The sequence below is a fragment of the Linepithema humile genome, chromosome 1 (genome assembly GCF_040581485.1).
Source record: "Linepithema humile isolate Giens D197 chromosome 1, Lhum_UNIL_v1.0, whole genome shotgun sequence".
NCBI classification, from domain to species: Eukaryota; Metazoa; Arthropoda; class Insecta; order Hymenoptera; family Formicidae; genus Linepithema; species Linepithema humile.
In genome coordinates, this window is record NC_090128.1 from 34,112,185 (window position 1) to 34,128,443 (window position 16,259).

At 42.1% G+C, this 16,259-nt stretch overlaps 2 protein-coding genes and 1 long non-coding RNA gene across 13 annotated transcripts in view; 1 reads left to right on the forward strand and 2 right to left on the reverse strand.

Moving 5' to 3' along the window:
* LOC105672731 (serine/threonine-protein kinase 17B-like) overlaps window positions 1-3,151 on the reverse strand; it is a 100,103-nt gene extending 96,952 nt beyond the window's left edge. Inside the window, exons 1-4 of one of the 2 annotated variants that reach the window (XM_012367863.2) lie at window positions 2,989-3,151; window positions 2,620-2,821; window positions 1,898-2,099; window positions 358-514 (exon numbers count right to left, since the gene is read on the reverse strand). In XM_012367863.2, coding sequence (XP_012223286.1) covers window positions 358-491 — 134 coding nt within the window. In that variant the 5' untranslated portion in view covers window positions 492-514; window positions 1,898-2,099; window positions 2,620-2,821; window positions 2,989-3,151. Of the gene's footprint in view, window positions 1-357; window positions 515-1,897; window positions 2,111-2,619; window positions 2,822-2,988 lie in introns of those variants that run through there. The other variant, XM_067347600.1, reaches the window with a different exon arrangement.
* Window positions 3,152-3,335: 184 nt separating this feature from the next.
* Window positions 3,336-7,291, forward strand: LOC105672730 (uncharacterized). Of its 5 annotated transcripts, none has more exons than XR_010887981.1 (3): window positions 3,554-4,065; window positions 4,135-4,919; window positions 5,041-7,291. It is a non-coding gene; the product is annotated as an uncharacterized lncRNA (long non-coding RNA). The 5 variants fall into 5 exon arrangements; XR_001100868.2 differs by having other exon boundaries at window positions 3,555-4,065; window positions 4,135-4,852; XR_010887982.1 differs by having other exon boundaries at window positions 3,560-4,065; window positions 4,135-4,521; window positions 4,684-7,291.
* A 220-nt stretch (window positions 7,292-7,511) lies between these two features.
* Window positions 7,512-16,124, reverse strand: LOC105672728 (tetratricopeptide repeat protein 14 homolog). Of its 6 annotated transcripts, none has more exons than XM_012367857.2 (14): window positions 15,965-16,124; window positions 15,146-15,342; window positions 14,935-15,059; window positions 14,766-14,842; window positions 14,552-14,674; window positions 14,223-14,437; window positions 12,163-12,303; window positions 11,865-12,056; window positions 11,081-11,777; window positions 10,669-10,970; window positions 10,308-10,444; window positions 10,103-10,229; window positions 8,574-9,915; window positions 7,512-8,363 (listed from the first exon to the last, which is right to left on the reverse strand). In XM_012367857.2, exons 2-14 carry the CDS (start codon window positions 15,304-15,306, stop codon window positions 8,244-8,246), a joined length of 3,759 nt encoding a protein of 1,252 aa, XP_012223280.1. In that variant the 5' UTR covers window positions 15,307-15,342; window positions 15,965-16,124; the 3' UTR covers window positions 7,512-8,243. The 6 variants fall into 6 exon arrangements, with proteins under 6 accessions (XP_012223280.1, XP_012223279.1, XP_067203698.1 ...); XM_012367856.2 differs by having other exon boundaries at window positions 10,308-10,483; XM_067347597.1 differs by having other exon boundaries at window positions 10,103-10,483.
* Between the last annotated feature and the right edge of the window lie 135 nt (window positions 16,125-16,259).

Below are 16,259 nucleotides of genomic sequence, written 5' to 3' on the forward strand. Positions count from 1 at the left end.
TGTTCTAAGAAACCAAATATTGCGCCTTAAAATTATTATGTGAAGTTTAATGATACAGCACCATTCATACAATATAATTGTATGAAATTTGGCAATAGAGAAAATCCTATTCTATTAGGGTTTATTATCGTGATCGACTCAAACGTAAATATTGATAAACATCGAGCAGCACGGAAGAGGTTAAGATCGACCTCGAGAGGTCATCGGAGTCGCAGCAGGTCGAAAGCGGCCTAGCCTCATTAGGTTACAACGAAGACAAAGACAACCGGAGAAGAAGAGAGTGGCGAACATAGCGGGGAGGAAGAGAGAGAAAGAGAGACGAAGACGCGCGTTTCGAATCTTGGAGTTGTGGCTTACCGTGCGAAAGGCTGTTCCTCGACCTCGTAGAGCTCCTCCAGGGTCTGCTTCGAGAGAAGTCTCTCCAGTCTCTCGGGCGTGGGAGCGAGGTGCCCCGGGATGCTGGTGGTCTCGAACAGGCTGTCCGCGGTCATGGCCGCTGCTGCCAGGAGGGGTTCTGTCACAAAAAAAAATGTCGAAACTCCAGAAAACGGTTGAACGTTGCACAAACTTTCAAGCGGCGTAGAAATCCCAGAAATCGCCGCACACACTTGAGAGCGTCACGAGTGTATCTTTCTATCCTTCGCTTTTTTTTTTCTCCGCTCTTTCACTCACAGATCGATTTTCGATCGCGATCACGATAGACGCGGACGCACCTCTGCGTTTCCGTCAACGCCACGGAGCACGGAATATCGCGTCACTGTCGTTGTGCGTGATGAACGCTGGACGGCCGCAAGACACATTTCAAGATTCAAAAATCTATCGACAGTGTTGATTCGAGGGGAAGCTACGGCGTGTGCTTCCCGCGTGAAGTTGGCGACCCGGCGACACCTTCAAATTTTATAACGGATTCTCACGCTCGGTGGAGAAACAACGTTGCAGCACGCGCTGCTCCCTTCGTTGGTGCACGGCACCGATTGTCGCGCAGCCGAGGCACGCGCTCTTAATCCCTTGTTCGAACTTATCGCGCACCCAAACCGTCCGTCGCGACGGCTCACCAACAATTGAACCTTCCGCCGTAACGTACGTAACACCGCAACGTCCCCACTTCGCGATACAGTCGTAGCAACTGAGGGAACGCGACGATCGTGGGGCGAACAAAACACGAAGACGGTCGAATGCTTACGAATGTTGCCGAGCGGTGCGCTCGAATACACGTCCGTTTACTTCCTACTCCCGATCGCCGAGAGCGCGCGCGTTTGCAAGCTTAGAATTTAAGCCTTTGGGCGACACGGGCCCGTGTATTAATGTTCCCGTGTTCCTGGTTTCTTCTGATAGACATATATACCCTACACCGAACATTAGTTTTATATATATATACGTCTTCGGTTAAACGAGAGAAAACTTGTTTGTGACAGGATAAGCCGTTGTCAGTGGATACATTGTAATCATTTTCTCTTGTTAATATTATAAGAAAAAGGAAATATAAATATACGTACTAAAAAAAGGAAAGAAAGAAAAAATAGAAAAATAAAGAAAAGAAATATATTCGATTTATGATTTCTTCAGATTATTTCGCATTTTTTAGTAATAATGTAATGTTCAGATAAATATGGCTATTTCTAAAATACGACGCAAGTTTCAGAGCGTATTTATTGCATTTTAGATAGCAAACTTTGTTGGAATTGTATGAATTATACAAATTAAATAAGAAAAAGACAGCTGTCATTTACGATATCGATTTAACAGTTGAAGCCACAGGCATCATAATATTTTCCATTCTATTTTAGATCATTAATCTAGCATTTCAGTTCGTTGAATATGCGAACACGCGCGTGTGCAATAAGACGAAAGCTGATAGCCTCTCTTAAGTACAGCTTATAAATAATTTATTACTTACCGGCATCTTTGGCCTTTCGAATTTTGCGCGTGGACTCGACTAGAGAGACCGGCACTATCCGTCTCCTTTCCTTCTCTCTTCCGTATCCTTCGAACTTCTATCTTCAAAGCTCGCAGCCGTATTCAAGCCAGTAAATTGAATAGCTCACAGTCACTGCCGTAAACGGTCCTCGAAGTAGCAAACAAACGCGGAGCCAGGAGGCCTGTAGAGCATGACAGGATCTTGTCAACCGCCGTACATGATTATGGCGAGCGAGCATGAATAATGGAATGCATAATTTATCGGTATTGCGGCGAAGGACCAGTCCGCGGTGCGGGAGGAAATGAGAAGAGGAGGAGGAGGAGGCGAGGGGACAAGTATATACCGTGACTGCAGCTATGCTCGCGCGTATTATAGATCCTCTAATAAGTCCGCTGCAGCTTCCGACGCTTAAATAAATCAGAGGATCTCGATAAGGACAACCGTTGTCTCCTCGAGGATGTTATGATGCGTATATGCTTATGCAGCAGCTATTCAATCTAGACGTAAACGCGATAATGCTAGGACGAGCCGAGAACTGAGAAGAATTAATTGATGAATCACGCATGCTTGATATCGCGTTTTTTGCCTCGTTGCAGGAATGCGTCCTTGGATGCGTTCCGGTGGATAGCGCACATCGGTATGCGTCGACTGTACCAATAAAGAAAGAAATGAACTACAGAGTTCAAATACACAATACGCACTATACATATAAATGAAGCTGCATGCGAAATGCGTGAATTTTGATGTTGCTTGGTGATGATGAATTTTCTCTGTTCATCTTGTCAGATGGTCAATAGGCCGAGCTCTTTGAACGTCACACGCTTTGGACACAATACATTCACCACAATATTTCAGGCACATCCTCGCTTTTGGCAATCCGTACATATCTGTATGGATTGTGTGCTGCAATGAACAAGGAAAAAGTATAAAAATACAGTTTGCAGCATATACAGCATATATGTCGACGGATAATGTAAATATCAACGGTTATTGCTCATATTGCATCTTTAGTCAATCGCAACATGTTGCAATATCGCTTTCATAATGTTTGAAAAAACATGAGATCTTACTCATGTGTGCTTTTTATATCTTTCTCGTCGCGCATTTCCGTTCCATCTTCTTATGGGCGGGAAGATTCCGAGAGAAATGGCCAACGAAACGACCGTTGTGAATCCGGTGACGATGATGGAGGTGATTCATTCGCAGACCTACCGTCCCGCGCGTGTTCACGCACCATTCGCACGTTTTCTAGAATATCAAATTGCGAAATTTGCTTAAAACAATAATGAGAAAATATTTAGGTTACAGTCGGAACCGGAACTGTCTTAAAGTTACGCACGTTTGCGTACTCGGAATCCGCGTATATTTTTCGTGCATCTTTATTGCTGAGTAAAAGTTTCAAAATTGTACTTATTAGTTTATTTAATATTGTACAAACTATTGTTTATCTGTTAATCTTACGATTAATCTTTTATACCTTTGCGTTTCGTTCGCCCCGTCGAAATTATTTCTTATAATGCAGAGAACTTAGCTATTAATTTAAATATTTGAGAATTACCAACCTTTTAAACTTATTATACTTCATGGCAAATTTACATTGCATATGAGATTATAATATCCAATAGGAAAACGTGTTTTCTAATGGTTATTATTTTGCGGATTTCCGAACGCATTAGTATCAACTGTCAACATCGATATACGGAGAGAAAATTAATCTAACCTGACGTTTAACTGTATTTGGTACGCGTGCGGAAAGGAAACTATCTCCAGCTCGCGGTACGTCGACAAGGAAGTAATATTTCCGACGACGTTACTGGGGCGTGCTAAGTTTTGTTACAAGATACCACCGTCAGTGTTTTAAATGTAGACATTAGTCAGTTAATGTTTATCGGTCAAAGACGGAGGTTAGGAACGCGAGGATGTCGGACGCGAGAGATCTTAATTGGACCATAATTCATCGGCAGTCTTTCTTGCGGCCAGGTAATGCCGTGCCGTTCTTTTTCCGGTCGTATTCTTGTTCTTCTCGCTTCCTTACGCATGCAGATGCGTGTTCGCCGATGATTCTGCGATACGCGGAACTTTGCGTGACGCAGTTCCAGCAGAATTGGATTTATACTGAAAGAGAAAAAACACGAAATAATAAACAGGTAGAAATCGAGTCCATGGGAACTCGAATCTTCTCCGCAGTAATAATCATCGTCATCATAATTCCACAGGAACGCCGATGAGGATATCCGACGTGGAATAAACAATAAACTATCTATTGCATTGTGCGTATCCGAAACGCTCCTCGGAATTCCATTTCCCAGAGGAGGGTGAGATGGTGCTGAAAGGACACCTCCTTGTCAAATCCGGCCAAAACTCATGAGAGGAGAATTGATGGTGTCGCGAACGTGGCTAGAATCCTGTTTGCAGTACCTACACGGACGTTTCCTGCCGACTCTTCCGGCCGCGCGTTTAACGGCTGTACAAAAACCAACGCGCGCCTGTTTTGTCCCCTTCCTGTCCGTTCGTTTTCGTGACCGGGCGCCGATTGGCGAGGTTGCAGCTTCCGTCGAGGTGTCGGGCAGGAGGCGACGGTGCCAGGGGAGAAGAAATTCCTGGTAACTTTCCCTCCTACGCATGAACGGCCGCGAGGGGCGAGGAGAGAGGCGGGATGAGTCGCTAGCGATGGGATCAACCGGGATTTTTCTTTAACTACGATTGAAGCATTGATAATGTTACCTCATGTTCTTTCTTCATGTGATGGTTACATCGTATTTCAGGTGGAGATTGCGTCGCTCGAAATGCGTCACTCACCTCTTTCGACTGCGACAAATAGCACGCCCGACTCGAGGCCGCATACTTTCCGCGAAACTTTAGTACGGAGATACCAAGCGTACTCGCAAACGTGTCGCAATAAATTTACAGGATTGTTCCAATCTTTCGCTTAAGGTTTTCAGTCAAAATTAATCATAAAAATTGAAAATCGTCTCACGTAAAAAATTACTATGAAAATAGGGTAAAAAATCATTGAAGTCATTAGTTCACATTTTGAAGTGTTAATGAAATGATATGTTTGGAATTTAAAGTGGATGCTAATCTTTATTGTATTCTTAAGTATCCTTATTGTATCCTTTCAGATGCTTGTTGATGATCTTCAGAAGATGTGTATGTGTGAATACAAGAATGTGAATACACAGTCGGAAACTATATTTATCTCAATATGCTACTTTAGCCTCATCTTGATCTACCTGAAATGAGGTCATAAATCAGAAACCCTGCAATGACCCTAATCGCAGTCTTCGGTGGAGTTCATATTTCAAGAAAGTAGCAGCATGCCATAAATTCCTCTTCGTCTCGCGTCTCGTCAAGCTTCGCCTTCTTTTGTTGCGATTTCTTCTTCGTTCTTAAATTATCGTCGAAAATGTTCAACGACGTGCAATTTGGTTTTACAGCAACGCGACAACTGAGAATTGGATCGGGCCCATCGCTACAGAGCCCGCTCGACAAGCCTTTCTAATCCGTTGGAGCGAGTTGATGTTTTCGCGCCAGCTAGTAGACGTTAACGGACGTGCTGCCTAGCGGAAGGGGCAAGGACGGCCGAGGCCGACCGAGGCTGCATCGGGGAGGAAGTCGGGGTCCGGGGAGGAAGAAAGAAAGAAAGAAAGAGAGGAGACCACCGATCGGGGCGGACTAAACAGCAACGACCGCGCGCGCCCACGTGCGTGTGAGTCGCACCGCGCGTGGTACGAAGGCTCGGCGGCGGGTCGGTGTGTGCGTGGTTGCGCGCGATGCCACCGACACCGGATCTCGAGGAGTCGTGCGAGTTAGGAGCAACGTGGGATTTTGTGATGGAACGCGTGTGTGCATTGCGATGGAATTTCGTCCTCTCGATGCGAGAGAGAGACTGCACCGGACGAGACATTTTCATTCGATGAAATACATTGTAAATTAGCGTCTTATAAAATCGATAAATTCAGTTTAAATTTTTTAAATTTAACAACTGGTTCTTTAAATTATTTTACGAAAAAGATGCAGTGTCCTTAGAGAATTCAATATCCGTCGATCAGCGAAAATGTAAATTGGACGAAAAAGTCTTCGAGCGCTTTCAGACTTCGGTAGGATTTGAAATGGAATTCAAATGGCTCGGTGCGATATAACTTGTACTTATATGTTCTTTTTACGTCAAGTCCTGCAGTTCTGAGTAAGCGAGTAATAAATGGCGACCGCCGTTTATCGCACGGAATGCATGTATACGCAGGTGCACCATCGTCGATGTTCGCAAACACGTTTGAGGAATGCATAATTTATCCAATTTAAATTTATATCGCAGCATTCTTTCGGTAATCGTTTTTATTTCGAGACGTTGACACAAGATTCATTTGCGTTAAATCATTCAATTAATTGTATAAAAAGAGAAGCGGTTTGAAAAAGAATACTCTGCACTAAAACGAAAACAAATCCCACGCGTTACGAGTTTCTCGATCCCCTTTCCGATCTTTGTTGCGACTTGTTCAAAATTTTTTACGTTCTGGTTAATAAAGTTAATGTTTCACTCGAGGGCAGCTATTTTCCTCCATGCAAACGCCGTTGTAATTATCTCGCACGTAACCGTCCTCGCAGATGCAACCGCGAATGCAGATCCTTGTCCTGGCGCAAGCCATTGTTTCCCACTGATCCATATTTTCGCACGTTTTTTGACACTCCGGATCCCCAGTGCACTCATTGTACTCTTCATGCTCCCCGCATTCCATGGGAAAAAACTCGTCAAAATCCTGATCATCTACATTCAGAAATCAAGCTTTCCATATCACGATTCTTTCTTTTTAAAAGGGAAAAAAAATCACAATTTTCGTATAATCGTGATTTCTTATTCGAATATTTAAGTATAAATTTGCGAGTTGTTTTGAATAATATAAACTTACTTTCTTCAACCTCCACAGACACGCCGTCCGAATCATCGGTGCAATAAACGTCGGCAAGAATGGCGAGAACGAGCAGCACGGACTGTGTCTCAAAGAACTTCATTGTGTAAAACAGAATACGAGGAATGTGGACATTGTTGGACTTTAAGTACCCGCGGGATATCAAAGTGGTGCAGTCGCGTGGTCTTATCACGCTGCGACCAGTTTTCTCGTATGCAGATTCTCAATGCCGACGCGCCGTAAATTGCGGTTAAAGGGTCGTAGATATACACCAATCGCAGGAAGAGGAAGATACATGTTTATCTCCTTCGGCGGGAAATCGTAACGGAGGAGTCCTTATTGCAGTTTTGTGTTATATATTTGTGGGATTCTCAATTGTACAGAAACTTGTTTACAACATATATAAGAATCTTACGCTACCAAATTACCTGTATTACGGCTTAAAATAAACAATTGTAATAAAGAAGTTATTAATGGCATTTCTCTCTCGAACAACGCTCTATCTAGAATCGGGAGGGATGTTCGATCTAGGAAGGATCTATTATGTTATTGGTTCCGTCCTCGACTATCAAAAAGCACTAAAGCTTTGTTGTTAGGCGTTAAAACACAAGTTGCGCGATACGACCTCCTAAGATTTTAGAGTTCTCGAAATAGAAGCGCGCAATTTCCCCTTTATTTCAACTTGATTTTGAATTTTTTTTTTTTTTTTAACGCATAAACTAAATGTATACACCACCGGATACGATAATGAAAAAAGACCGACTTCCGCTTTCGATAACGAATGACAATGAAGAGCCATTCAGCCAGCATTACGATATACACGACATTTGTCTTTATAATCTGTATAGTCTTACGATATAGCGTTTGAAAGTACACACTGCATATTAACGAATTGACACCAAACATTTTAATTATTGCTATACGAGATGATTCATGAAACATTCTTTAGCTTGATTTATAATTTCTAGTATCATTAGCATTTCTAAATTTCTTCTATATTAATACATTAATATTAATGTATCAAATATTAAATTAAATCAATTAAATCTTTTTTTCTTTTATTTAAAAAATAAACCGAAGAACTGTTTCATCGATAAATCTTCATGAATTACCTTGTATAACAAGTACAAGTGACTTTAGGACAATTTAGTTCACTTGGCGTTTAAATTATAGACTTTAATTGGAACAAAGTTAAAGTAACACACTAAAAGAAATTTCTTTTTCGTTACAAATACAATTATAAATTTGTATTAACGAAAATTACCAAAAGTGATCGACATAAAAAGCTATGAAAATATTTCGGTGTGCCTCACATCAATCGGTCGGCCATCGTTGATCAAAGGTGACACGACGAAAGCAACTATATCACAGAGAAGCAGAGACGTAGCCGGCATGATGGTGGCAATGATAGATTGTATCTACCAAATCTTAGCTGCAATGGCTCTCTGCATTAAAGTATCCTTGCTTCGCTGCTTCATGCGCTCAATGAAGAACTCCTTGCCTTCCAGTTTATCGTCGACCGGTTCGACCACCTCATTCTGGCAACAAACGAAAATTAATTGCCTCCTGGGTTACATCCCTTCGCGCGAATGAGTGCATGGCTGATCATCGTCATCGTCGATGTCGTTTCTTTTTTCGCCTATTCCTCGCTTTTTATTATCATTCAGATTAGCTTAATCACAAAGAAAACGGAGTCGAAGACGAATTAGACTTCGTAGGCCGAAAAACCTACGTGAAATCTAGTCAACCTTGGTGTTAGCAGCGTCGCCTCCTTCTCCATCTCCCCATCTCTCATAGTCGTCGTCGTCCCTTTCCTCGCCCTCGCTCAAAGGTCCGGCTTGCCTCTTGTTGGGCGGCACAGTTGAGCCTCCGCTGCCTCCCTGCTGATGTTCGACGTCTTCGCCACCCTCGAGCATCTTGTTGATTTTCTCCTTTGCCTCGTCGACCTTCCTCATCGGATCGGGTGAGTAGCTGCGATCGCTGTAACGATCGCGCGACGACGCGCGACGATCTCTAAAGTCTCGTCTGTCGCGGAAGTCACGAAAGCCTTGTTTACCATGAAAGAATCTGCCGCCACGGTTACCGCGACCGCCACGGCCCCCGCGATTGTTGAAACCACGGCGATTATTGAAGCGATTGTTGTGTTGATTGTTATAGAAGCGATTTCGATTTTGGAAATTGTTACCGCCACCGCGGTGGTTCGGATTGTTAAAGACCTGGAAACGCGGTTTGTAATATGTGCCGCGATTGTTGTACGGTCGAAATTGCCTCTTGCGGTAGTAACCTCGGTCATTCGACCTGCTGCGACTGCGACTTCTGCTGTACGATCTGGATCGAGAGCGTGATCGTGATCGGCTGTACGTGCCGGAAGGCGATCTACTGTATTTCCTTTCGTAACTGCCGGATCGTCGATTCGAATACGAACGCGAGCGGCTTCGTCTTGGCGATCGCGATCTTGACGAGCCCGAACTGGAGGCACTCCGAGAACGACTACGCGATCGTTTCGCAGGACGATCTCTGCTCATACGCTTATTCACACCACCCCGGCTGCTCGAGTCGCGTTTCTTCGGCGTCTGTCGGTGTTGACCTCGCTCATTTTCGCTGTCGGAATCGGTCCTCGGACCTTTGGCTTGGCTCTGGTTTTTCGTTGGTGGCAAAGAACGCGGTGGTTCCGGTGGATGTCCAACTCCGCTGTTCTGACCGATCGGTTGGAACTTGCCACCCAGGTTATTGCTAGAACCGAACTTGGTCGGTGAAGTCTGCGACACGGACATAGGATCCTTGTAAGACTGGAACTTGTTTTGCGGCTGCGGCGTAGGATACTTGACGGGTGCTTGCTTCGGCATCGGCGGCTCTTTCGGTAGCGGTGGTGGTGGCGTCGGTGAAGGCTGAGGCGGCAGCGCCCTTTTCTCAGCGAGCTCGCGTTGCATTTGTTTTCGTATGTTCAAAGATTTCTCGAGAGCCGCGCGTTGCAGCCTTTCCTCCAATTCATTGTCATCGTCCTCATCGCTGTCCACGAAAACGTTAGATTGCATCTTTTTGCTCTCTGACGGGATATCTTGCCACTTTTGCGGAGGAACGTCTTTTTGTCTAAAATTGTTGAATACACCATCATATAAATTCACGGCTGAGTAAATTTGACACTTAAGTTTAATTAACTATTACGATTTTAATTTCAATTTATCTCTAATCTTACAGATTTATTATAACAAGTGCGTCTCTTGCGTGACGTTACAGTATCGTAATGAAGTTTCGTTATGCATATTTGATTACTCACCTAGCAGCTTGCGCAGCTTTCCATTTTGCATTCAACGCAGCGGTGTCCAACGTGGGGAGTTTTGGTTCTGGATGAATCAGTTGAGAATCTTGTTCAAATATGTCTGATAGCGGTTTCCTTTGGATTTCTGCAATAGACAATTGTAATGAATTTTCATCCCACCAATGTATTCGGCTTGTGATACACTTTAACGTTTTATACGCACCTTTCCTCTGTTGGGCAGTCATTGGCGCCCTGGACTCTCGTTCGTGATACGCCTTCGAGGCTTCGTCTCTCTCCCTTTCCCTCTCTCTGCGTAACTCCTCCTCCCTACGTGAACTTTCAGCGAGCTTCTCCGCGTTGCTAAGAGGGGAAGGTATCTCATTATACTGTGCTACATACCTAGTAAATATAAAAACATAAGTAGAATACGATATCTGACGGTCGCGTAATTTCCGTTCAATTGCGTTAGCTGAGGATATAGAGTAACTGAAAACATGATTACAACGCGACATTAAATCTACATTACTAGTAGATGATAAAAAAAACTAAACTCGTTACAAGAAAATATCAGCAAAGACTCCAACCTTTTCAGCGCCGCACAGTCTTTCTCAACCTTCGCATAATAAGCATTAAGTCTGGATTCTAACTGTTCCAAGTCCGGTAAAGATGATTTTTTCAAAGCATCTAAATCTCGCTCGAGCTTGTCCTTGTTTTTACGCTTTTTCCGTTCTTCCTTCTTCTTCTTCTTTCGATTTTTCTTGTCCTCCTTTTCCTTGTCTTTCCCCTTCTTCTCTTTCTTCTTCTTCTTCTTCATTTTGTCAGTCTCAGAATGTTTCTTTTCCTTTTCTCTCTTCCACCTCGCTGTCTCCTCCAAGAACTTTCTTACCTGTTCATATATAAAAACAGATCTTGTGTCATTTAAATTCTATGAAATGTATTGAAATTGGAGCAAATCTGAAAAATTAATAGGAATATAAATTATAAAATTATACTTGCCTTATCTTCGTAATCAGAATCGTCCTTGGTTTGTTCAAGAAACTTGCGCACTCTGATTTCATAGTCGTCCATTTTCTCGCGCGGATTTGCGGTATAAGAAGCCGGCGTTACTGTATCGTGAGTAGTAGCAGTTGCTGCCGGAGGATTATTATATTGAGCCATGCGTTTGCTAAGCGGCGAAAGTGAGCTACGGTGATCTTTCTTGTGCTTGCGCTTACGGCTTGGTGAGCGGGATGCGGATCGCGAGCTTCCGGACGACGACGAGCTGCTCGATTCTGAACTTGAAGAGCTCGAAGATCCACTGGATGACGAACTTGAGCTGGAACTCCATCTCTGTCTCTTCTTCGATCTAGATTTCCTTTCCTTCTTGCGCTTCTTTTTATCTTTCTTATTCTCTACAACGTCGTTCTCGGTTTCAAAGCTCTTAAAGGTATCGAGAGGATTCAGCGGCGCTGTAAGAGTCTTAGATTTTATGTACTCAATGGAATTGCGCGCTTCTTCGTGAAACGGTGCGATCGCTAAGCAATCTTCATACGCTTTTTGGGCCTCTTCATACTTCTTCTCGTCTTCGTAACTGCGGCCGAGCGCAACCAGTGTTTCTGCCATATACTTACGAGCATTTGCGTGCGTTTGATTTAATTTCAGGGCCGTTTCAAAGTCGTCAATTGCCTTCTTGAAGCTTCCGCTATTTGCATATCTGTAACAGAAAATGGAATATGAAACAACTGTGCATAGATCAACACACTAAACATATATTGCAGACTTAATAACAAGAGAAACTTACAACGCTCCTCTGGCGACTAAGCCCTCAACATTGCGAGGATCAACAGTGAGCGCTTTGTTGAGACACTGGAAAGCTTCGGTATGACGACCGGCCTTGAAATGATCTATACCATCAGCGACACTGCGGAATGCCCACTTGCTCGCTTGCGCTTGTCGCAACTCAGAAGAGTATTCATTCGGCGGAAATCTCTCTCTGCGCATCAATAATCAAAGATGATTAGGACATAATTAAATAACGATTAGAATATAGAATAAATAAGTCCATATTTATTTAATATGATATTATAGCGACGTCTTACCTCAGTCCAACCATATTGGAATGATTTTCTTGTCCGAGACTGATCAAATCGCTCAGATATTTTATGTTGTTTGGATTGTTGAAGCCAGTACTATTCTCCAACAGCGTTTCATAACTCTGGCCTTTGTTGTCCATCGCTTTCCTACACCACAGAGAAAAATACTTGGTTATGAAAAGTTGCAAAGATCGTTGTGACCTTTGCCAGAGAAGAGGAAACCAAAGCTACTTCATTAACGGTAAAACCAAAGACTTGATAATCATGACAGCCGAGTCCTTATGATCCTGTTGGTAGATAATATCGCCTGTCTGGCAATAATACGTGTGCACCTCAGTTTTCTCCGATATCTCGTCGTAATACTTTTGCTTTTCATACGCGCAACGCGTGTACATTTGTACGTTGCAATCTTCTCACATATATTTAACAAAGTTTTATTAAATTATTTCTGCACAACTGATTCTTCACCTCGATCTGCATGTATTATTCAGTGACACGATACTAATGCCAAAAGTGCTTCAGTTCCGATGACATCATGTATAAATTGTTGGGCAACTTGTGGTATTAGAGTCATTCAAAATCTACGTTTATACCGTTAAGAAGCAGCAGGGGTCCGAATCAGGGATGCGGTGCAGAAGGTTGATAAGATTCCTTTATTACCAGAAATAATCTCATAGCTATAAATTTATATTGGTACACAACCTCAATATTATGTAAACTCGTCTCTCACCTTTCATGTATTCGCTAAGACGAATATTTCTAGTATTTTGTAATCAGAGGATTTTTTTTTCTCAACACAAAAGCACACGGCCTATCATCGATGGTGTGGTTTCGGTTTATATAAGTTTTTTTTTTTTTCGTGCGATAAAATAAATTGCATAGCCCTAGAATAGATTGGGAGCCACGCCTGATATATTTATCTTCCAAGGTTCACCAAAAAAATTTTTTTAGATGCAGTATTTTTCGCCTGTTCATTTTGTGATGTCAATTTTTTATCAACATGACATCATTTTTTTTTATTTGTCAATATAAGCTGTAAGTTTAAACATTAAGGCATTATTATGACAAGGCGCGATTCTTTTGAGGCTTAAAGGTAAAAAGGTTTTGGGCGATTAAAGGTTCGCGTTGTTTGGTCTCTGGCTTCAAATCTTATATAATTTCTTACAAATTTACTTTCATACCTTACCTTCATAGAGAAAACAAGATACACGAATATGTAGGAATTTCTCGCCATCTTGGTATTAAGTAATTTGGAAGAAGATTGTATTAGTATAAATTTTAAAGAAATAAAATTTAAACATATATGTAAATATATAGACCAAGTAGATATAAGAGACCAAACAACTTTAAATCAGTGTAATTACCTACCGTCTGCTGCACTCATTCTGATTGGTCAAGGCTCAACGTCTCATACTGGAAATTCAACCTCAAAAGTCATTTGCGCCATAATCTGGCTGGTGCTTTGAGAGTAACATATCACAAACGTAGATAGAATATGTGCGCAACAGAGCCATTTGAACCAATGCTCAAGGTTTGAATTCATTTGTATCACATTAGAAATTCATCATCATACTATCAACTTTTTACGTTACATAGAGTGTCTGGCACCTAAATTCATAAAAATGTGTAAGAGGAATCAAATCTAATTTACCTAATTTTGTTAGTATCACAGTGCTTCTGTTAAAGCTCAATTTTGTCTTCCCACCATGCCTACATTACTCTTACCTTTATCTTATTGAACGAGATTGACAGAATTGTGAAGTATATATGTACATAATAAAAAAACTACTACATTATCAAGCAATGTACAATATGCCGAAAAAGAAAGTATCTATCTGAAATCTCAATGCGTCACAGACAAAAAAATTTTGATCGATTTTCTCTGTGCAAGTGCTTGTATGATAACATATGAACAAAAATGTGATCACAAAACGCTTTCATCATTTATCATGTGAATAAAATATCTTTTGGTGTCATACGGAACCAACTCCCAAGAGTTAGTGAAGCATATTACGGATTCAGTAGACTTGCAATTATACTTAGTAAAGTTTCTTTTGTTAACTTACTTATAGGCTTCTGGAAGATCATCGGAATGGATAAGTCCCATAGGTGGGTGTGGTGTTTGCCCTTCCCGGGCAGGTACGTTCATAACTGCAACAACTCGCTCGGCCTCAACGCTTACTTCACTCACTACGACGCAGACGAGGTCATTTGCCATGTAGCCCCTTGTTACACCTTTCTTGTCCACCGCCGGCACAATGGCCGCATTTAATATCAGTGCCTGATAAACACAGCATACACAAATACTCATTATGGAACATGAATTTACATTCAAAATACATTGGTATAAAATTGTTAGAAAGAGCAACATTTAAATAATATCATGTTGACATACCTTAACGCCTAATTCAGTGACGACTCTGGGACAGTCACTGCAGTTGCAAAGCACCTTCAGAAGCAGACCTGCGGCGCTTTTACCTATTACTTGCGCGTAAATTACATCTCCAACTACCAAACTCTGCAAATTAGATAAATAACAAATTAGAGAATTATCTTTCAAATTTCTTAAAACAAACACTGCTTTCTAATAACATTTTATCATTCTATACCTCCAAAAAGTTGCGTATGCGCTGGGATTTCTCCATGGTGACAAAAGTATCAAGTGCTGGCACTGTAGCATAAAATTCTGAAAACATAATGAAAATGTTTTGCTTAATATTGTATAAAAATTTGGATTGCGTCGCATTTAAATAAAAAAAAATTTTTAAAGATTTTTACCTTCATCTCCTAGCTCTTGCTTGTTGCCTTCTGCAGGTTTCTCCAAGTTTGCTTTATCATACAGGGTGTCAGCTTTTTTAGCAACGAATTGTTGAAGCTTCAGACGTTTGCCTCTATCTCCAAAACTATAGAGATATACAAAATTTTATTTAATCAGAAACTCTTCAACGGCAACAAATTCCAGTTAATCATAGATATGATTGATGCATACCTGAGAGTCTTTTGTCGTTGTTGATAGATTTCAAAGCTAGGATCCTTGAGATTGAGCATGACCAGTTCATTTTCGTTGCGTTCTCCTTCCCACACTTTCTGCAACTGCTGGCCATGGTAGTTCAATGCTTGCGCCACAAGACGCGCATCCATAGATTCCATTTTGGCTCACCGAAGAGACCAACCTAATCTGTAATACTATGAAAATCGACAAGTTCGAATTATCTGTCCACTTGTTTAGCATTAAGAGAGTATCCACGAGTATATGTTACATCGTCAACTCATAAGTGCACATAGACACGTGTCATATAGGTGTCTATAATTGTTCCCTCATGCATAAAAAAAAGCCCTTTGAATGTGTAACATTCAATGCCCAAGGACATGTGCCCATTGTAGACCGTCATTCCATCATCCAGCAAATTCAAAAAGTTACACGTCATCGCTTCCGTTCAATAGTTCATTTGTTTATTTATCGCGCGCCCACCCAATGTCTGGTGGCATTGCATCGAACGGCCAAAGATTGCAGCATTCTGCGCGTCATCGTGCTATTGAAGACAATAGCGACCGTTATATTGGTGAGACCATGTGCCCAACAAATTTCGTCGGCGTGGCCGTAACGAAGACACCAGCTATTTCATAACATTCGCGTAGGCGAGAAGCGTGCGCCATATTGATTTATCGACAAGATGGTCGTTGGCGCAAAGGCCGGGAATTGCGACGCTCTCCACCGAATGGCCACCATCTTTCCTACGCTCATTTCTCGCCAGCGGCAGCGGGGCTGGACCCCGATGGATTCCTTAATTATAAGAGTGTTACTTACCACTCGCTGGGCGTATTACGTTCCGTAGTGATCTGGTTTTGCAAATTCAGAAAGAAATCACGTCGTACCGCGAGACATCGTCGAGAATTAACAAACGCGTGTTCCACTTTCAACATTCACGGCGCGAGTGAGCACTGTGACGAAGCGGAAATGATAGTGTGAGATGTCGTGTGACGCATGCGCATTTTATAATTGCCATTATCGAACGTGAGCTTGTACAATATCGATTCGCTTTATTTTTTTATTTCAACTCTTGAAATTTGTATTATTGCGAAACATATTGCACAATCGTTTT

Excerpts from the sequence above, each read along its gene's own strand:
- LOC105672728 (XM_067347597.1), bottom strand. The coding sequence starts at position 15,306 with ATGGAATCTATGGATGCGCGTCTTGTGGCGCAAGCATTGAACTACCAT. Across the intron at positions 14,675-14,765 it reads GCATACGCAACTTTTTGGAG|AGTTTGGTAGTTGGAGATGT; the intron begins GTATAGAATGAT and ends TCTAATTTGCAG. Across the intron at positions 14,438-14,551 it reads TCACTGAATTAGGCGTTAAG|GCACTGATATTAAATGCGGC; the intron begins GTATGTCAACAT and ends TGTGTTTATCAG.